Below are 22,906 nucleotides of genomic sequence, written 5' to 3'. Positions count from 1 at the left end.
TATACAGCTTTAAAACCTGCATTTGCAGCCTTAAAGTCCAAGACTCACTGTATATGTTTATTTTCCCTTTTTACCTCCCATGATGAATTCCCGTTCTGTTCTTTGATTATATAGAAGTGTCTATTTGTATACGTCTCTAAATGTTTTGATGAATTGAACAAGGTGGACCCTCTTGTAAACAAGTGTAATGCTTAATTGGGTCGTCCACTCAGTTAACAGTCTTTGTATTGAGTTTGTGCTTGAAATGTACTGTAATTCTGCAAACTGTTAATAAATATTTCAATCAATCAATCAGTGACCATCATTGATTCGTTTAATTAGCTAATTAATTAAGGCATGATCAACAACAAGGACACATTATTTGAATTAATTAATATGGAACCAAATAGGCCTGAATTAACATGAATGGCTCAATATGTGCCCCATAACATTTTAATAAAAAATTAACATTTATTATATTGCTATATATAGCCGTATAGGCCTGTTTTGAAATCAAACGACATAGCACAAACATAACTAACAGGCCAATAAAAAAGAAAAATCATTAATTGTGTAGCCTATATACACGTATGAAGACAAAAGTGCCAAAACGACCATGTAATGCCTATATTGTCCAGGTGAGGGGTGTTTAGAGACCCCTTTAAGAATGAGCGAGAGGAGAGAGGGACGCAGAGACTTTTAATTTGACAAATAATTCCAGTGTCATCGGCCTGTATAAGTTAAAGGTTATCATTTCATCCATAGCTTATAGGCTATCAATATATGCTTTAATAGGCCTATATATAGCGTATAGGCCTATCACGACACGTCCAGTGGTATGTGGCTATATATAGACTATTAGGTCTGATACAAATTAATTAAATTAAACAAGAATATAAGCCTATATGTTCGGCATCTTAGTTTAAACTCAATCTTCCTGCTCTCATATAAGTATACGTATGAGGCTCCTCACTATACTGTCGGGTGGAAACCTTGCATGTGCGGGGGAAAGCTTTTGCAGAAAATAGCAGATCGACACGCCGCACAACAGTCGGCTATTTCTTGCAGAAACTTTCCCTATACAATAACAGCAAACAGAAGACGCTCGCAGAGCTCCAAGGTATAGCCTACTATAAGCCTATATATATATACACTCAACACAAAAAACCCACCAACATAAAAAAAAAGTTGAATTGATGTAGATGTGAGGTTTCTTCTGCCAGAAAGTCAGCGACGCTATACTATACAACCAGAGGCTAACCTGATGTGTTCCATGTGTTGTCCTTCTCGGAGGAGAGCTCAGCTCAGCATGGTGAACTGCATGGTGTGAGGGAGGAGAGGAGAGGAGAGGAGCGCTTCATGCGTGCATGCCATGCCATGCAGGGACGGACACACCGGCACCTTGTTACCATTCGGGTCGACCGTTAAACTTTTAACAAGTGACATTTTGCGAGCGACCATAAACTGATGCTCGTTGGCTCGCTCTAAACTGCCATGCATGCACAGGAAACTCCGCGAAAACATGCTGTGATAATGTACGCCTCTGGAATCCAGTCGATATCCAATAGTCTGGGAGCGCATGCGATCTACAGAGGTATCGATTACATTGCATGTTTTTTTTTTTTTTTTTTTACACCCGTGCTTGATGCTCGGATAATGGCTTGCTATATAGCGGCTATATGTCTGTGTATAAAGCCTTAAGTGCATATACTCTGTATAGGGCGGTGGTGCGGCGGTGCTGTCGCTTGCCGGGATTAAGAATAGGCCTACTATGTTTTTCGGCAAGCGACATTTATACGTGAAGTATGAAAGGGTCCTGCTGTCTGTCTGTCTGTCTGTAGACCTATGTGAAAACCTAAATAAAAACAATATATTAGGTATTATGAATAAAACAATAACAGGCTATAGAAAACATGTATTTACTGTCTTTGTTTATTTTAATATTTTATTGCAAGACGAACCCCGATCCACTAATATTCTATAGGCTATATAGATCTCTGGGGGTAAAAATGCTATATAGGCTTTAGTATATTATTCACCCATGTGAATAACGCACGCGTGCGCCGCGGTAACAATAATGTGTTAATATATGCCGTTTCCAGTTGTCCATAAGGCAGACAAAGAGCTCTTTACAGTATAGACTATATCTCAGCTGAATTCGACTATTTCTATGAATCCACTAAGACTACCATTCCTTACCAGAGGGCTGCATGTTGGATGAAACCTTTCTGTCACTTCCCTGCCTTTCCTCCTATATGCAAAATATTCGGGGAGGCTGTGTTTCTCAAAACCGGATGGCGCATGTATTACGTCCCGCGTTCCTCAACGTATGGTCCGGGGCCACCAGATGTGTCCAAATAAACTCTTACCGGTCTGTAACTCTGAGAGTGTAAAAACTTTCGTTCGATCATTTGTCAGCGTTAATATGACCGTGAGGGTGTGCAAATGATTGCACACCCGTTTGTACACCCTCGGAGTGACAGACCCGTAAGGGTCCATTTGGACCACTCGGCGGTCCGCGGACCCGACGTTGAGAGCCGGCGTGTTACGTTACAGCACGTCCAGAGCGGGCCGACCAATGAAATCCGAGCGAGAACAACGTCCGCGTCACGGCCCCAAAGATTGACGCGCAGGACGCGTCAGATTAATCCCAGCAAACTTCAGCCCTCTCCGGGATAACTCAATTTTGTCTTTATCGGATGAAGATCACTTTTGGTGCCATTGTATAACGACGGCGGTTCCCTCTTATTCCAACGCTCCTCTTCTTCCACAAAACAAAAGGGGAACAGTGCCGTAAATCCAAAAGGGAGAGAGAGAAAGAGAGAGAGAGAGAGGGTGGGCTTGCCTTGAACTGAAGAGGTGCTGTTTTCCCTCCCGTGTGGGTCTCACTGCCTTCCTTCTGCTGCAGAAGGGAGAACCGAACGCGTTCAGCCATTGAGGGGCAACTATTCCACAGCATCTCGCAACATAGGCAAATGGGTAAGATTGCGTTACCATCTGCATGCTTCAGTGCATGGCAGGATAGGAACCATATATGCCACCACCACGCCTGAACTACAGCGCAGAAAAATAACCGTAAGGTTTATCATCTGGAATCTTATAGTTAAACCAGATAAAGTGGTGCAAATTCAGTTGTGCCGAACCGATTTATGCGGAGGCTTATTATAGCAAGACAATAGGCGACCCAGAAATATATATTATTGTCTGTTTTTAATTTAGTCTTTTTTCCAAATCGTTGCGTAATGGCACAATTAAATATCGAAAGCAAAATTCCTTTTCAAGAATTCTGGGAAATAAAATCTCCCCAGGCATTTAATGTGGCATTCTGTTGCCGTGCATGCATGCAAGCCTTCACAAGTTTATTAGCCTTTATGCGTGATTAATAAATGGGTAACTTCTGTATATGTTTGTATTCCCCGCAGAGCAAACCTATGGAGAGGTGAACCAGCTAGGCGGTGTGTTCGTCAACGGGCGACCCCTGCCCAACGCCATACGGCTACGCATAGTGGAGCTGGCTCAGCTTGGGATCAGACCGTGTGATATTAGCAGACAGCTCCGCGTCTCGCACGGCTGCGTGAGCAAGATACTGGCGCGCTACAACGAGACGGGCTCGATCTTGCCCGGCGCCATCGGCGGCAGCAAGCCGCGCGTCACCACGCCGAACGTGGTGAAGAACATAAGGGAATACAAGCAGGGCGACCCGGGGATCTTTGCGTGGGAGATCCGCGACAGGCTGCTCGCGGACGCCGTGTGCGACAAGTACAACGTGCCGTCGGTCAGCTCGATCAGCCGGATTTTACGCAACAAGATCGGGAATCTTTCTCAGCCGGGCCAGTACGACGGCGGCAAGCAGGGCGGCGCGCAGGGCGGAGGCCTCTCCTACAACCACATCTACCCCTACTCGTACCCCAACGCCATGTCGCCCAACGGCTCCAAGATGAGCCCCGGCGGCGTGCCCAGCCATGTCAGCATGAGAGCCTGGCCCTCGGCGCACACCGTCACGAACATCCTCGGCATCAGGGCGTTCATGGATCCGTCAGGTGGGTCATTCTATAATATAATCCCCGGCAGTTTGCACGGCTATAAATTATAGTCCTCGGGGTCATGCGTGCATGATCTGCCGTATTTATGCTTTTCTATAACTGCATTTCAATAGTTTCAATAATATGTCCATTATAGCCATATAATGTCTATTATTGTGTTGTTTGTTATACTCAGTCCGCCATGGCAGGACAATATGAAGCTATTAGACACGTATATAGGCCTCGGTTCATCATTCAATCATTCAACAAGAAAGCAACGAGGAAAGTCAATATAGGCCTTTTCACGGAATGATGCTTTTGTAAACATCTTGCTGACGTATGGAGATCCTCTCTAATCCTTTTCAACGTCTTTGGAGAGACATGTTCTGTCCTCTCTGGATGATATATTATAGCCTATCCTGCACCTGTGGATTTTCTGCAATGAGTACAAAATGGCCCTATATCAAATATAGGCTAAATTGACTATATAAAGAAACGAGCTGAAACGTCGATTTAACCAATTAAATAAAGGACGTACACATTTAAGATAAGTTGCAATGGTGTTTAAGGTTGTATGTGTTTTAATGTATTTATTTTTACTTATAGCTCAGCACCAGATATTTTGTTGTGGAATATATATAGCACTGCTGAGGCCTGCATGTTATGATTATGAACAATATTTAAAAGGGCATTTTCATTGTTGAATATACATATTGTGAAAGAATAACTAATTTAATCACGAATTGAAAACAGATCAATTCATTGTGACGCCAATCTGACAAACAAAACAAATCAACAACAATAAACTAGAACTTTGTGATGTGTGATTTTTACGCTTCCGACCAATTAAACATGATGATGATGTTAAATATATATATATTGTGTGTGTGTGTGTGTGTGTGTGTGTGTGTGTGTGTGTGTGTGTGTGTGTGTGTGTGTGTGTGTGTGTGTGTTTTTGTCAACCAGCCATAGCCGGAGCGGAGTCCGGCTACGGTAAGATGGAGGACTGGAGTCCGGTCAACAGAGCGTCTTTCCCCGCGGCTCATCACGCTGTCAACGGCATCGACAAGGCGTCCATTGAGGCGGATATAAAATACGCGCAGGTAAACACAAGAGACGAGAGAGAGACTGTATGCTGCGGTTCTGTGGAGCGCAGCTTTTCACCCTAAACGACACGCACACTGCTAGTTATGCAAACTTGTGTGACGGTGTAATTACACCATTTACTTTTCTACTCTATGGTGCACAACCACAAACACGGTGCGTGCGTGCGCGCGCGCGACACACACACACACACACACACACACACACACACACACACACACACACACACACACACACACACACACAGGCCTTGAAGGCATTTGTACATTTCTGATACAGAATAGGCCTATATAATTTAGCCTATATAGAAATTGCATGTGTATATATTTTATGAAATATGAAATAAAATTCCAAATGCATTGCATATATATAGGCTATAAGCTACACGGAAACAAAATACATAATTTTAGGGAAGGCCAGGCAAAATGGACGTTTATTCTTTTATGTGTGTGGTATTTTTTTTTAACTATATTTGTATATATGTTTTATGATCGTTTTGCAGCCGTCGTCCACGCTGTCCAGCTACGTGCCGTGCGCGTACACGTCGTCCAACCAGTACGGCGTGTACAGCGCCGGGCCCACGGGGGGCTACGTGACCCCCGGACACCACTGGCAGAGCCAGACCCCCGCGCTGTCCCACCCGGGCGGCGGCATGGCGGGCATGCACGCCGGGGACCTGCACTCGGCCATGGACTTCAAGCACCCGTCCAGAGAAGGTGCGTATGGGTTTAGCATATAGCATAGCATATTGCAGTGGTTCGCAAACTTTTCACCACCGTGTGACCCAAAACAGAAATTAGATATTTGCCCACGGGACCCAAGCTATAGTGAAACTATAGCCGAAGCTCACAACAATATCAATTAGTTCTAATTCACGGAATATCTCATGTCTTCATGACAAATATAGCCTACTGGAGGGGGGGAAAAATCATTGTATTTTGTATTTTTGTTATTAATTCATGAAAAGTTACTTTTTTGGGAATGTTTTTTTATTTTTTATTTTCAGCCTAAATGTTTTGAAATGACAATTAAAAAACAAATGAATAGGAAACAAAAACTAAGGGAACCCAGAATAATGTGTCCGCGACCCAAAAATGGGTCCCGAATCCAGATCCACTGTTTGGAAACCAGTGGCATATAATAGCGCGCGCGCGCGCGCGCGCGCGCGCACACACACACACACACACACACACACACACACACACACACACACACACACACACACAGTCTCATTTGGGGCATTTCATTTTGGGTTGTTGGTTGGATGCATGTTCTATATCGTGCCATTCTTGATCCGGGCAGCGATAACGCGGCCTAATATTTTCGCGTAATTTGAAAATTGGACACAGCTGCTATTATATATACCCCGCACACCGTTTCTTTAGAACTGAACGAGAGAACAAAGTCCTCTGTCCAAATGTGGGTTAATTGTGCAGGCTAGTACAGAGGAATAATGATGATAATATAATAAGAATACGATAATGATAATTCACGTTATTTATGTATTACTAATTTTTATTAATTTGTTAATAAAACGTAGAATGTGTAGCATATAATGCATTTGCTATCATATTGCAAAGATTTTTTATGAGCGTAAAATAGTCCATTTGTCACTCGTGGACTTTTTTTCATAGGCCTATACTTAAACGTAAACACACACACACACACACACACACACACACACACACACACACACACACACACACACACACACACTTACTTTTTTGGAATTACAATTTGCGTTCTGTCATTTTTATGAAAACAGAAGTGATTAATTACAGCCAGGTCTGGTTATCAAATATTGACATGTCAAACTTGGACAACGGTCGTGACTGTGAGTCGTCCCAGAAATTGTTGTTACGCATGCATGGCTCACAGAAAACAAAAACAGTAATCATTATAAAAAAAATTATTGCGCATACTTTATAAATAATATATTTGGCTTCATCACAACAACCATATATGGTTCTAAATATCGTCGAGCCAGTCACTAATTTAATCCCGCGGTATAAATGTATAGGCTAGAATGCAATATTTGAATCGATGCGTTTTCCTCACGCACATAGTTTCGATATAGAAAACAATATGTCGGGTTGTTTGGGCTGCATGCATGTGCTCCATATAGCCTATAAAATAAACATGTGCATGTGTGTTGTGTTGTATACGTGTGTGTGTGTGTGTGTGTGTGTGTGTGTGTGTGTGTGTGTGTGTGTGTGTGTGTGTGTGTGTGTTGTGCGCGCAGGGGACAGAAAGCCGCCCAGTCCTCTCAGTCTAACCAAACACCAGCAGCAGCAACACGACGCGTTAAACAGCGTCCACGGACTCAACCTCCCTACCTCGTCCTCATAACACCAGCTGAACCACAGCAGCTGAACCACAACAACAACATGCACCAACAAACTGGACTTATAGCAAATTACTACGCAAAAGAAAAGAGAGAGAGAGAGAGACGCGTATAATCCATTATGATTTGAACGCATTTCAAGAACTGAACTCTCCCCCCCCCCCCCCAACAGTAAGTGAGAGCACTATTCATGTTTTTTTTGTTTTTTTTACAGAGGTGTTTTGTTGCGTTCACACGGGCAGATGCAAAACATACAAAGATGCAAAGCTATACACCGCGTATTTGTAGACGTGTGTCTTTGTAGCTGAAGTTGAAAAACCAACTAACCAAACTAATTTGTATATAGCTTTGTAGCTGTTGTAGCTTTTCTGCTTTTGCATGCTGCAGCAGCTATATATACTATACACGTCGGATGTATCTTTGTATTTTCATGTCGCTGGCTTCCATTGAAAATGAATGGTAGACTGTATCTTTGTATCTGCCTGCATGCATGCCCGTGTGAACTGTGAACACACGCAGCGATCGTGTGACTTTAATAGCCTGGTTTGTGCTTCGTCGTACTATAACGTCAGACGGCGTCGTTCGCCGAAAAATAGCATGCAGAAGCAGATCGCGACGCTTGGCGTGATGGTGATGGCTATTTTCGGTCGCGCCACACCGTGGTACGACGGATCATAAACCAGGCGTTACAGTTGGCCCATTCACATTTTATTTTATTTTTAACAACCGTTTTTTTAAACTATGATCGGCCTATGGGCCATATGAATGTAAGCTTTTATGGATTGTATTTGTTTTTGGTGCTTTTGACAGCGGTGGTTGGTAGTTTTTTTCAAATCCCTTTTCTCCCAACGAAATACTTCATGTTTAAGCCTATTATATTCTGTTACACGTACAGGATAAAAAAAAAGTACACTTGTTTCTGTTTGTTTGTCACTGATGTGATGCTTTATTCTAAACGTCTAAAAACGTGGAGGGGGGTCAAGTTCAACCCACCGGCCGCCTCCATTATTTAACCGGGACTTTCCTCTTTTAGACAGACAGACCAACCCAATTAACGTCATGCAATTATCTGATTCCATTCCACAGCGACTATACGATGTGAACAAAGAGATACAATGTAAAATATCTGCAAAAGCTTTAATGATATATTTTTTATAAATTCACTGTAAATATAAAAAAATAAATAAAGGCTTTCTTACATCCGACATTTCCCTGCTGCTATATGAATATAATTGTTTTTATGTACATATAGGCCTCATGCGTGCTATATATGATCCAATGCAATATGATCGGACATTGAGAGCATTGTAATCAATACTGCACATCGTCTATTGTACTTGCTATTGATTGATTGATTGATTGATTGAACATATTATTAACAGATTGTAGAATGGGTAGCCTACAGTTCAAGGTCAATACAAAAACGAGGATAAAACCATGAAAAAGCACTATAAGACTTGTTTACATCAGGGTCCTCCATTTTCAATTAATCAAAAACATTTATACTAAAGAAATACAAATACACATCTAGGCCTATATATGCAACAAAAGAAAGAAAAAATAAAACACCATCAGGTGTGTGTTTAGCCTATATCAGATTGGCATGGTTAACAACTGAATATGGGTTATGGTTATTATGGGTTATATCAAGTGATCAGTTGCTGAGGTGGCATTTATCGACAGGGAAATGAGAGGGATTAATGCATGCAGTTGTGCATGCATTAACATGCATGCATGCCTGCATGGCTTTAATAATGCCAACACACTTCCAGTTAAACTTGCAGTGAACCATGACACAGACTGGCGCCTGTAGCGATGCTATCACGCTACCTGCTATGAGGGAAATCTATATCTATCTGAATGATGACTAATCATGCGCATTCATTTTGGAGGTGGCATGCACGTAGCCTGCCTGCAGCCAATGCGTGCATGAGGCAGTGCAGCGCACATCTGCGCCCGTCCAACGGTCCAATTAACCACTTAAATCTAAAGTAAAAACGCTTCGTCGCTTGCTAAAAAGCCCTGGTGATCTGCAAGAGCATTTATTTAGGCCAGGGCTATATAGGCCTAAAAGATGTTTAATAATAATTTCATATAAATTCAAACGGAATGCACGGATCTTAATTGTCGGGGATGCATTGCACTTGCAGGGATATTCTCTGTGCGACTGACTGCCACCACATGTCATTCGTTCGTTGTGTTTTTGTGATGCATGCACGCACTGCAGCGCGTGGAAATGAAACCCGAAAGGCCTATAGCCAATAGACTCAATATTTGGCCCGCATTCCGTTGACACTGCAGGGAACGCAACCTGCATGGGCTATACCATTTTTTAAAACAACATTAATCATGCAATTTAAAAGTATACGGCAGTCGGACTATTGTGCATTTATAGGCCGATATGAACACATTTCACATTGACATACATACAGCATTTTTCCTCCCGATATTATTTAGCATTCGTATATAGCCATTGGCAATGAGATACAGTCAAGACGGTCAGACCTAGCTATACAAATATGAAAGGCCCTACGTCGAATATCATGTGAAAAAATATATAATAGTCACAATAGGCCTACTTGACTTTTTTTCCTTCAGCAACAAATGCTATATGCCAGTATGCAAAAACCCAATATTTCGAGGTGTGTCGATGACAAAGCACATTCCTTGTTATTTATTACTATAGGAAATTTGGGCTATTTTGCTCATACAATTAATTTCAACCACTCTTATAATGCCAATCAAAGCTTTTAATCTGTCAGGATGTGTTCAATTGCCGAGGCCTAACTATATATATCCAAGTCCAGAACACCATGCAGTTGGTTCATTTATTGGCTCAAGTAGTGATTTCTGCACCGAATTCCATACAATAAAATGAATCAAGCTTGAAATAGTGCATGGCATCACTTTAGCCACTTTACACAGTGTCTCAGACCTATATAGACAATGTGACAGACAGGAAAACAGAGAAGCATGCAGGTCTATAATCAGTCCTTTATATACCATATTATATATTTTTTAATTGATTGCATTTCTCATTAAATGCATCTATAGCAATTAAGTAATACAAATGTTATGTTGTTTTCTTTCGCACACATCAGGACCTACTCCTGATAAGAGCCTTGATTTAGTTATTTATTTTAATCAATGCATGCAACTTATATAGGGACCAAAAAGAGAAAGGCTGTTATAATTTATATAATAGCATGTTGTTATACTCTGTGGAACAATTTTGGTCAAGTTTGACCTGTACAATCATCTTCTTATAAGGCCCTTCAAATAAAATATTGTCTGATCTGACTTAAAGCTATATAACTTTAACCGGCATGGTTTTGCACAAGTGATTATATATATATATATATATATATATATATATATATATATATATATATATATATATATATATATATATATATATATATATAACTAATAGAGTCTAAATTGAATCTTGACCACCAGATCAAAATTGGTGTCAGATCCTGCAGTGTCTATGGTGAGAGCAGCCAGCCAAAAGACAACCAGAGGGTATGAGTTATGCTTAACATATACTCTATATATACATACAGATTCGACACATTTTATTCATTAAAGAAAAGTTGCAAAGTTCCGCTTCAATGTTATTCTGGTTGACATGTTGAGCTTAGATGTGTGTGTGTGTGTGTGTGTGTGTGTGTGTGTGTGTGTGTGTGTGTGTGTGTGTGTGTACACACACTGTATATTGCTGTTGTGTCCTACTGTACGTGTCCCAGTGAGACTGTGGTTTGTATATAAGGGTGTGTATGGGTGGAGTGTTTTCATGAGCACCATTAACTTCACTATAGAGTTAATTTTCAAAGGGAATTCACTCCCACAGTCCAACAAGTGTTTCTGAACACAAACAGGAAACCGGAGCCAACTGCCTGTCAGGACCATTTCTATGTACTGTACTTGTTTCAGATGAGGGCTCTGTGTGTATATACTGTAAAAGTAATAATCTCTCGTACAGTCATGGTTCTCAAAGGGGGGGGGGGTCCTTGAGGGGGGGTTCCTGCAGGCGGTCCCCTGCAGCTAAATTAGTTAATATATGGCGTTAAAATAATATTAACCACTTTATCCATATTTTACTTTGGATATTCAAAAAATATAGCATACAAGTTCAAAGCATGTCACAAAGTAGCACGCTGTGAGCTTGTATATCTGTTACTTTTTGAATAGTTTTGAATATGTTTTTGGGTCATTTTTGAACAATTTAGAAGTTCTTAACACAAATCTCGTCTAAATATGCGTTTTAGGCTAAACTTTAGCAGGAAAGACAGGTGCTCAAGTCAGTTAAAAGTGTTTGTACAAAATATAATAATGTCTAATGTTCTTGAAACAATGAAAACGAAGATCCGAACAGAGGAAAGTATAGTCTCCGCGCACTTACAAACGGTAATTAGGAATTAGTAACTAAAAGATATGTTATTATATAAAACCTTTATTGTGGAGTGCATGGCTCGCATGGCTTTAATCACGTATACTTGAAAATAAAGGCTTTTAATAAAAAATAATTTAAAAATAAAAATGTCCCTTGCCGATTACGTTCTTTGAGTGCCTGCATGGAGTTTATATTGACTGATAAATAATATGGAATACACACAACCTACAGACATTAAAATACAGACAGATTGCAGATTTTTAGGGTCTGATGCTTGCAACGTGATGCATTGTGAGCTTGAATCTGCTAGCTTTTTATGTTTTGAAATTGTCCGCATATCCATATATGATGTCAAAATAATGGCCGATCATAGCAGCCAAACTGGTATATCAGTCTGGCTCTACAAAGCATTAATGTAAAACGTCTTTCAGTTTCCTATAGCCATGTCTGCAACTGCATGCGCGCGCGCGCGCACACACACACACACACACACACACACACACACACACACACACACACACACACACACACACACACAGACAGACAGCAGGTCTCTGTGTGATAAAGCTATACGTTCATGTTTTACAGGCATTTGGGGGCCTTTTCTCGTCCCAGCACAAACAACATTTCCAAACATTAAGAATTGCTCTCCCCTGACCGGACCGCGTGTCTTGTTTTCCCGGATACCACTTGGGGTTCAAAAAAACACTCCTTCATGGTGGCGGGGTTACTTCCTGCGGGACCCGCGCTCATCAATCAGGGCAGTAAGTGTTACCCCCCACCGCGTCCTCAGTGCATGGGACCCTCTGTGTTGCAGAGGCAGAGGGAACAGGTGGGCTTCCAATGGTGGAAAAAAAAAACTACTTGCATTTGTTACTTTAGGACTATGAGGCCGATTCTGAAAACACCTCTGAAAAATTTGAAATATGCATTGAAGTTTTACAAACATGTTATGCTGCTAATACACTGTACATATAGGAACAATAATATGTAAAAGTATCATTGCTGTGATATAGGAACACTCCGGAATTCAAAATGTACTTGAGTAAAGTATTGGCATCAAAATGTACTGAGTACTGCATGTGCATAATGTCCCATTTCACCAGTTTCAAATGTATACAAGTCTTTTGAAAATAGCAGATCTACAAGCTCACAATGCGTCACATCGCGACGCATTATGAGCTTGTAGATTGGCTATTTTCAAATGGCCGAAATGTAGGGCTGAAGTGGTTAATGTATGTTTGTAATAATGATCAAAATCTATACCAAGAAACTATATAGTAACTAATGTTTTCAAATAAATGTAGTGGAGTAGAAGTCCAATATTTGCTCTGAGAATGACTGAAAACTGGAAAAGTAATTAAAAATGTTACTTAAGTACAGTACATGAGTAAATGTACTTAGCTACTTTGCAACACTGTGGGCTTCCCCTCTTCTACAGAGGGATATTTCCTATTTCAATATGAGGCGCACACCTGTAACAGCTTACACTGAAGGAAGGAAAAAAGAGAGAAAGAAAGAAAGAAAGAAAGTCCTTGCATATATCACAAAAGTACGACAAGACGATAACGTGGTAACAAAGTACCCCACTCTATTGGTTTCATTTCTTTCTTTCTTTTTGTCCCTGGAAACACCAATATTGTTTTGAACCATGGTACATGTTTGACCCTGCCTGCAGAGGATGTTCTTTGACCTTTAATGAGATAACATAATCCCTGCAGAACCTTAGGTAACCTTTCGGAACTCACTGAAGCCACAAATGTCAAATTGAACATAACTATAATGTAATCCTTATATCCACCTAAAACACGTCTGTCCAACAACAATTCATAGCAGTTAAAGAAATGAGTGTTATAGAATCTCGGTGAGTCTATAGTGAGCGTTAGTATTTCTACTGCTCAGTGAAGTAGAATTCTGTACAGGAGCCCAGTCTTTGCACTGGACATTAACGCTTTGATCTCCCAAAAACCCAGAAGTGTTGTAGACCTCTGCATCTTAAACTTGAAAGGGTTCTCTCAAGTGCCCCAAGCTATAACAGACACTTGGACGGACGAGAAGAGAAGAACTCCGTGGCCCTAATGGGTCTGAAATCAAGCACTATTAATAATCCACGCGCCAGAGCACCGGTGACAGAGATGCCTTAAAAAGCAAGAACAGGCGCTTCCACCTTCGACGGCAACCATTCATCAATGTCTACAATGGGTACGGGGGGAAGAGGCGGGGGGGATTGAGCGTTCTCTTTACAGACCAAAGTTCAGTTTATGCTTTTGACACTTATGCTGCTGGATATGATTTAAGACATTTTGCATTATCTCCGCTTGCCTCGAGACCGGGAAACTACCCACACAGTCTCGCCAGAAGTCACTCTTGCCTCCGAGTGACTCAAGACCAACAGGAGAGCAACTCAGGACAGGCGACAGGTCTTGGGAGAAAAAAAGCAAAGAATGACACAAGAGAAACCTTTTTGGAACAGAGTGGCAAACTGGCAACCGTTCAGACTCTAAAGAGAAGCCAGCGCAGCGTCAGTGACTCCTATGTGTTCAGTTTCAGATCAACCGTTCAGACTCTAAAGGGAAGCCAGCGCAGCGTCAGTGACTACTCCTATGGCCTCACCATGGATACACGCATCACACACAAACTGCATGCGGGTCCAATGCGTGCATGGAGAAGCAGGATGTGGCATTGTTTGCTGTCGGATCGTAAATTAACGTTGGAGAGGGTATAGTTGTGGTCACGCTGTTCACAGCGTGTCACATGGTTGGTCACGTGATGTGAGAAGGCATTTTGTACATGGTACTGTACCATGCAAATGATGAAAGGTTTTTGAAAACATGTCTGGTCAGATTACTATAGGCCAGCATCATGAGGTTACAGTTAAAACAGAATAATCGCATTAAAAGGTGGGTACCATGAGGATGTTTTCCAATGTAGGTGAAACATTCTTGCATTTAACCCTCCACAAGTAAGAGCCCTCGAGTCTCGGTGCTGTAACACAATCACTGATGACTTTGTTTTCTTCTTCTTTTTCTTTTCGAGGCCCGTCCACAGGATTTCCAGGCAGACAGAGTTACAGCTCTCTAGTCTAGAGAGGATGATAAATGTCTCCCTCCCATGTTCTTACTTGTTCTGCCAGCTCACCACATCAACCGTCCGCTGCGAAAGCAGGGGGACAGAGACACGATGATGGCTTTTCCCCAAATGAAAACGTATCATTTCACATTGCTCTCTCAGGAGCATTCCGGGGCTGTTTTTTGCTTCGGCCATATACGGCAATAAAGACAATAACCACAGACGGAGCCCAAGTCTGATTATTACATACAGATGAGTAAAGGAGCATGAAATTATGTTTGCATACACAATTAAAATGGTTCTCTTTAAAAACAAAAGGGAATGCCATGAAAGCAAAGAATGTTTTGTCAGCTATACGGTAATGCTGTGTGCTAATCTTTAATTAAAAGGTATGTAAGCTGACCGATGCCAGGTTTCTGGGTCCAATGCCATTCCGGTTTTGACCGATATCGTACAAAAAAAAAAGTAGCCTACAAAATCAATTCTAATCTAATTTGAAAATGTTCAAAAATAGCTGATCATCAAGCTCACAACAGGTCGCATTATGAGACTTTCAAAAAGCCGTTGAAACGTTTCGCCTATAAAATCACATGCCCAAAATAGAGACGCCAGGTTGTCAGTGTTAAAAGAAGAAGCGCCACACCTCGGCTGCATAATTGCAGATACTGATGTCATCAAAAAGGTCAAATAGTGGCCGATATATCACCGAAAATACCGAAATATCGCTTTATTCTCTAAACGGAAACATAGACTGACTGACTCGCACGATGCAGTGGAGTAGGATGGTAATCCTTTTACTGCAGACCTTCATTATGATAATTTGTCAGCATTTGTTTTTGTGTGTGTTTGTTTTCAAGTCTATTCCAGGGACGATCTGGGCAGGACGAGTGAGCTCAGTCCAGGCAGAAGGAGATCCTCTCTAATTTGTGGAGACTATAGAATTAATGTTCTTGCCCGAACTGCCCATCTGTGACTTGTTTAAATTGTGCTGAGATATATACTGTGCTTACTGTTGCCACGTACATGCCAAAACGTTACCATCGGGCTTGTGTGTGGCATTAGATTTAAGGGTTGGTCGTGCTGTCTACTTAATTTTTGGCTCACATTCGTATGAGGTGATAATAGGACGATGACTCCGCGTACAAAAATGTAAGTGTGGTTTGACCACCGAAGTACATTTTGGTGTTTTATGACGGAAAATACTCCTCCTGGACTGTGGTTGGAGAGAAGACTGCCCTACTGTATATCTCTCGTCTACTTCACTTGCATTATAGTATACTGCGTTACCTTTGTGTTTTCTAGTATGGCCTAAATAAAGAATTGCTCATACAATATCCTATGAATGTACCGTACCTGGTGAGTAGTATTATTATAACATGATACTGTATATCTCCTCCCCAGAGAAATGTGTGTTTTCCCTAATGTAGAATTATGTGATTCACTGCAAGGACTTTTCTGTCCAAATCCGACCAGCAATTAGATGTACAATTTAGGCATGGAGTGAAAAGAGCTCTATACACAAAGTTCAGGGGCTTTCAGAATGAATTTGACTGTCGTCTACTGTAGATCTATGTATAGAGATGTACAGTGGATTTACAGTAAGCAAATCGTCATGCAAAACTGGCACTTTCGTTCATCAAAGTTTTTTTGCCGCGCATGTTTGACCTTTGACACGTCAATATCTATGTTCAAACTCAAAGAGACACTTCCGCTCTACACCATGAACATAAGAATGCGTTGTACATTATAGTACATATTTATACAACATACAAATGCTACTACAGATTCAAGTACACAGTTGTTCCCTACTTAGAATAACTTTGTTTTCAAATAGATGGTTATTATATTTTAAACTTCATTTAACCAAGAAGTATCTTGATAATAACCACTTAAACTCGATATACTTTGATGACCAGAGACCCCCCCACCGGGTTCACACTAAGCCCTCCCCTTTTCCCACCTCTACACCACATATCTTTCAGAAGTTTTATATTTTCTGCAAACATTCGCCATATATATACAATAGTGCTAATCAAAAACTATAGACAGGAGTGAATAATTAGAAGCGGACAGGTAACAACTCGGTGTGTGTGTAATGAGTAGAGTATACTAGAGAAGTGCTGTCATTCTGAGGACACACATATGCACGTCAGAACAAAACAGAAAGAGGAAGAGGCGCGCCGATATCTGGGGCTGAGGAATGTGGACGCCATCGCACCGCGCTCGCTCGGGTCTCAGTTACAATGAAGGCTGTCACCGCCATACAGTCGATGTGCAGAGATAATGACAAGACGAGATGAAAGATAAACAAAAGCTGATTGTCATTAATCAGTGTCCTGACAGTGGCCCCCGCTCTCAGCGGCGTGCCACACCCATGAGACCAGTCGGAGCAGACGTCCCCTATTGGGTGTCTTTGGCCGATTATCAGGACACGATCATTTGTAGCCATAGCGACAGACGACATACATACAGTACGTGACCTATTGACATTATCACCGGCTGGCTCTAATAATGAAAACAGACATAACTCGTCTTGCTAAACTGTACGTCGCACTAGTCTGCCGTGTTGTGGAGAGGAAACAGGGGGGGGGGGGGGGAGGGGGAAGTAGACTGTGGGCACTTTCCCCTATTGACAGTGTTACTGAAACAGCCAGTGTTTATATACACGTGCGCTGCATTGCACTGTCTGTTCCTAAAAGCTATGAGGTTCAAGTTGAGTTGTCTGTCCTGCACGGCTGACGGTTGGTGTGTGTGTGAGTGAGGTGCTGTGTGTACAGTCAACACCGACACGCAGAGAGGGCAGGGTGCCTCTTGGAAGAACTATACCAGTGTGTCAAACCTACAGTATATAGGACTGGGCAATGTATCATTATTAGGCAGGACTGCGACCCTCTTTGCCCACGAAACCCCCCCCTCTGAAAATGTTTTGTGCCAGGGACCCCCAAGAGAGAAGATTTGTGTTAAAAGGTTCTAATTAAGCCTAAATTAGAATTCTAAAAAGTGCTTGCAGCACGGCACCAAATGACGCACTGTGAGCTTGTAGATCTGCTATTTTTGAATGGCCAATGCTAAAAAATCTATAAAGACACGGATGCTTTCCTGGTTTGAATGGGTTCAAGTGGTTGCTTCAGACAGAGATCCCCGTTGTGCAGAGAGGAAACAAATGTGAAAGAAAGAGAACATCCTCGAAACATAATTTGTCCTTTTTTTACTTTAGCTACTGTATAATCATGTATAGAGCAGTGGTTTTCAACCATTTTCATATCAAGTCCCATTATTTATTGGGCATTTGAGCCACGGACCACCATTGAGATTCAGCCTCTCAGACCAACTCGACTTTTCCATGCTGTATTGATGTTGGTACCATTGACAACAGGCAAATGATCAAAATAACCATTCTTCTACATTCTGTAAATTGTGTGGACTTCTTGTAAAGTAATTAACTAATGCAGATGTTTAACAATACTGTAACTCTTGAGAGCGTAACGTCCATTTGGTTTCATTATCACACATAATCACACGTAACAAGGAACTATCAGTATAGTAAAAGCACATCACAACTACTACTACTATACATGTGCGCTCACACAGTCAGAGAGAATACAGCCGTCTTTCTATAGCTTTTGTAGATGAGCTATTTTCATTTGTGGAATGCAGAAATATATAAACTATGGCTGCCCAGACCGGCTAATGTGGTCTTTATGTTTAGGTTTTGACAGAAGGAGAGTTGGCCACAAGCGCTCATTTTTATACAGAAATAACAGTTCTGCGTATTAAAACATGACATCCATATAGCAGCATGTGCTGTAGGGCGTTGTTCAGTTTAATTAAGATACTAAACGATCCAATAGAACGTCATTAAATGCATTACCATTAACCCATTTAGGAAAGAGATCAGATTCTAAGTTTTTTGAAAAAGCTATGTTTCTACGTCAGTGGTTCTTAGATTTTTCAAAAATAGCAGACCTACAAGCTCGTAGCGTGCCACTCGGTGGCACGCTATGAGCTTGTAGATCTGCTATTTTTCAATAGCTAAAGCATAACATATAATGCATCAAAAAGGGTTCCCGCCCAGAATGGGTTAAAATGTTTGTCACAGGTAAATGTACGTTTTGTCTCAACCGGGGAAACTCCTGACCCCTGTGAGGTTAAAAGAAGCGGCTTGGACTCCTCATGCATTGAAGGAAACATGAGGTCAGTTTGTTGCTCTCCCCAGGTTGGCAGAGGGAGTGTATACGTAGCGCCCAGAATCACATACTAGAGTGACTATAGACAATACACTGGGTGAAAAAAAAGACAAGTAACATCCTGCCTGTCGAACGTTTCAAACATAATTGAAACGACTTTGAAGGTTTACTTAAATATTCCTTGTGTTTTCTTAGGAACAAGCGTGGGTAAGATTGTCAATATAGTCTTTTACCAATAGGATTAATTCAAAGTCACAGAGATAATTTAAGACCCTTTGCATGTCTATCAGTTGAGACGGACCGAATTACGACTATCACAAACACGCGCATGCATACACAAACGAATAAAGAACATCTCTAACCCTCCTTAACTATTTGTGGACACAGTCAAGTGTTTTGCTGTGTACATATTTCCTTCATAAGGCGCCAGGATAAGAGTCTAAAGCTATAGTCGGGGTGGAGAAGAGTTCTCCTTGTTGTGTGATGTGATGGATGATGTCAGTCACCACTCATTCACACTGTGATAAGACTAAACCACCAGTCATATTCCCTCTGGTTATACAATAGCTGAAAGGCGAACTGCCTTCAATTGTCTGCCTTAATGCTTAATGTTTGGTGTAATGTCCCTGTTGTTGAAATGTGCTGCTGTACAAATAAACATGCATGCCTTTCCTCGGTGAGCCATCTGTCTGTCTGTCTGTCTGTCTACTGCTGCTTGTAGATTCAGTACTTTTGGTATATTTGATGAGTAACAGCTTTGGACATATGCGGTTTCCACAGGACAGAGACGATATTTAACATCTACTAACTACAATGATGTAGTATATCTACACTGGTAGGGGTCATCATGTTCTAAATATATGCACATGTTTGTGTTAACGTTTTTATATGTACTGTAACACTACATGTTCTGTGAAAATGGTGAAAAACAGAATGATGAACAAAATAATAATTTCATAAATTAAAATAATATAAAGGGAACGGTTTTGCACATACAAGGTTTGCACCTGACAGCGACCAACCTTTTATTATAAACTATAGCTATAACTATAACACATGCACTCTCTCGCCAATCTGGTATTATAACATGTAATGTACAGTATGAGTACACTCCTCTGCCTGCCCTATATCGCATGCAGTGGCAGTGCCTTTATGACCAGAGGGGGTGACTGGGTATCGCAGTTCAGCAAGACAGCCGCTGGTCAGTGTGCTTTCTCTGTTAACTCGTTTACATCTGGTGTCGGAAAAAGTGTACTCCAGGACCGCCGGGCCAGTCTTTTAATACGCCGAGACTCTGAGTTTGAAAGACGTTTCACTCGGAAACCGAGACCCAGGAAGTGAATTATCGCTATGTAAAGAATGTTATTTAATTCAACCCAAAAGATACATTTTGTAACCGAGGATCATATCGTTTAGACTGAGGAATGAGGCGCAAATCACCCATAATTAATTGATATTAAAATAGGCATGAAAAGGTGAACTCGGCGCAAAGGGCGTTTGGACTGGGAGGCGTCAAAAGGCGATATTGGTACCGAATGAGTTAAAGTAACGTGGAAGTGGAATCTAATGGAAACCCAGGAGGCTTTGCAGTGTTTTAACCACATGAGCCCATAGCACCCCTACGGTATATTCTGGGGGTGAACGTTCTGCCAAAATATAGCATATGTATGTACTGTACAGGTTCACACAGGCCACGCGTTGCGATGCTTTGTGTGAGCTTGTAGATATTATACAGTATAGGCTATTTTCAGCAAAGATTTATGGACCGACGTAGACAGAAAAGCATGCAGGAGGGGGCCTATAGTGGGGGACTCCATTCAACTAGTATAAGGTTTAAACCTAACCAGCTTCAAGTTTCGGCTAAAAGTCAACGATTCCCTTGTTTTGTTTTGTTGTCATATTTATTCTTTCATCTCACACTGATGGACTGCACTGTAGCGCACTGTTTTGTTTTCATGTATTTGATCTCATGTGGCTGTTTTCTGTCTACCTGCTCATGGACAACAGATGCAAATTATCAGCCAGCTAACTCTGGTGCAATTACTTTTAATAGTGCGCTGTCCCACTCCCAGTAATAATAAACACCAAATGAAAATGGAAAAGGGTTCTCTCCTAGTATAGTGTTCGCTAAGTAGGGTGATTCCTTTTTGTATTGCTGATCTCATCATTACTTAAACCATGCAGTGTATACTTTGTTGTACATCATAATGTAGTGAATGTGGCAGATATACCAAGCGTGCGTGTTGTGAGCTTGTAGATCTGCTATATTCACTTATATTACTGTGACATGCCCAAAGTATATAGGGACACAACTATAGGTTTCATGTGGTTAATATAGGCCACAATTCATCACAGATTTAAGATAACGTTTGGACCCAGTAATGATTTTTTTTGGAAACATCAGTCAGGTAAGGTAGCCTAATTCCCTTGATGGTGCTTCATGGGAAATGCACCGAAAGACCATTAACAACCGTCCACTACCGACCGGCACGTCGTCTCTCTGGAAAACAAAAGGTGTACGTGTGCGTGTGCGCGCGCGCGTGCGTGTGTGTGTGTGTGTGTGTGAGAGACAGGATGATGTAGGAAATACCTGTCAGTTCTTCCTGCTCTCAAGAATGAGGGGGATGCCTTTGTGTACACGGGGGCTATCCATTACTGGCTAACAATGTCTGCGCTATACTCTATAAGCCAGATCCAAAGTTGTCCGTCAGACTCAGAGTGCAAGAAAAAACAAATAAAACACACGCCGGGATACGTTTTTTTGGGAGGTTCTATACTCAAAGGCCTGTACTGCGACGTGCCCCAAAAAAGGGCTCTCCTCTCCCCGTCTTCGTCCATTAAAAACCCAACACAACGCTGACTGTACGCGGGACGGCTCAATTCATGACATCTTGGTTCCACCTGCGAGGGGGGAAAAAAACCGAAAAGGAAAACAACCGCCGTCTGGATTCATGGAGCAGGAACGTCTTACGTTACTGTCCCTGCCAGACCGACTGTGGACGCAGCGATGAAAACACACCGGCCAGAGCGTGCAGGTGAAGAAGAAGCACGTTCTATTACAGTTACACCATAAATTCATGGAGCACATGGGCATGTTGAAAACCCCAAACACAGCAGATGTAGACCACTTGTTTTAAGACCCTCGCATGTTGTGGTGGACCGAGAGGATCTGAACCAGTGAACTCTCCCAGTGTGACAATGACTTGTCAACATTTATAGGCCGGGGCTACAGAACACACTTTGAATTATGAAGTAGTAGTCGTGTAAATACTGCGGGGCACATACCACCCTGTAAATTGGACGGTATAAAAAACACAGTGGTCTGAAAGTAAATTGCTTTAAATTTGCGAGTATAAAACTTGATATACTGTCACATGATCCGCGCGGTTTGTGTTGTTGTAGCTCTTCGGGTCAGCCAGTCGAGTTTTGTTGTCGGCTGAGGTTCTACTTTAAATGTAAACAGGCATGGGTGGTTTATACGAGTGTGGCGTGTAAAGAGAAAAAAAAAGCAAGTATCTCTAAAACACGAGTGGCATTTCTTTCCTTTTTGTACTCAAGGTTGCATGGACAACTTTTCCAGTCTGGGTCTCAAAGAGCAGTATAAACCAGTTGTCTGCTCTTTCATCGCGTTGGAAATAATAGAGAGGTCAGAAGCATACAGTCTGTCTAGCGGCTGTTGAAAGCTGGATAAAGGAAGATTGATACAGCCAGCCTCATCATCACAGGTGTTAGCTTTTATGAGCAGCGTCCTCCGCAAGCAGTTTCTCATTACACACACACACGAGCAACTAGGAGGACCTTCCAG

General features: G+C 41.7%; 1 protein-coding gene across 1 annotated transcript; it reads left to right on the top strand.

Moving 5' to 3' along the window:
- The first annotated feature begins 2,640 nt into the window (after positions 1-2,640).
- Positions 2,641-8,654, top strand: pax1a (paired box 1a). Its single transcript, XM_080783753.1, has 5 exons — positions 2,641-2,958; positions 3,402-4,019; positions 4,968-5,104; positions 5,608-5,821; positions 7,348-8,654. The coding sequence occupies exons 1-5, from the start codon at positions 2,955-2,957 to the stop codon at positions 7,452-7,454; spliced, it is 1,080 nt and encodes a 359-aa protein (XP_080639879.1). The 5' UTR covers positions 2,641-2,954; the 3' UTR covers positions 7,455-8,654.
- Positions 8,655-22,906: the final 14,252 nt, after the last annotated feature.

Source organism: Protomyctophum bolini (assembly GCF_963924005.1).
Source record: "Protomyctophum bolini genome assembly, chromosome: 15".
In the NCBI taxonomy this organism is placed as follows: Eukaryota; Metazoa; Chordata; class Actinopteri; order Myctophiformes; family Myctophidae; genus Protomyctophum; species Protomyctophum bolini.
The sequence above is the reverse complement of the archived record's forward strand: the minus strand, read 5'-3'. Positions and strand labels throughout refer to the sequence as shown.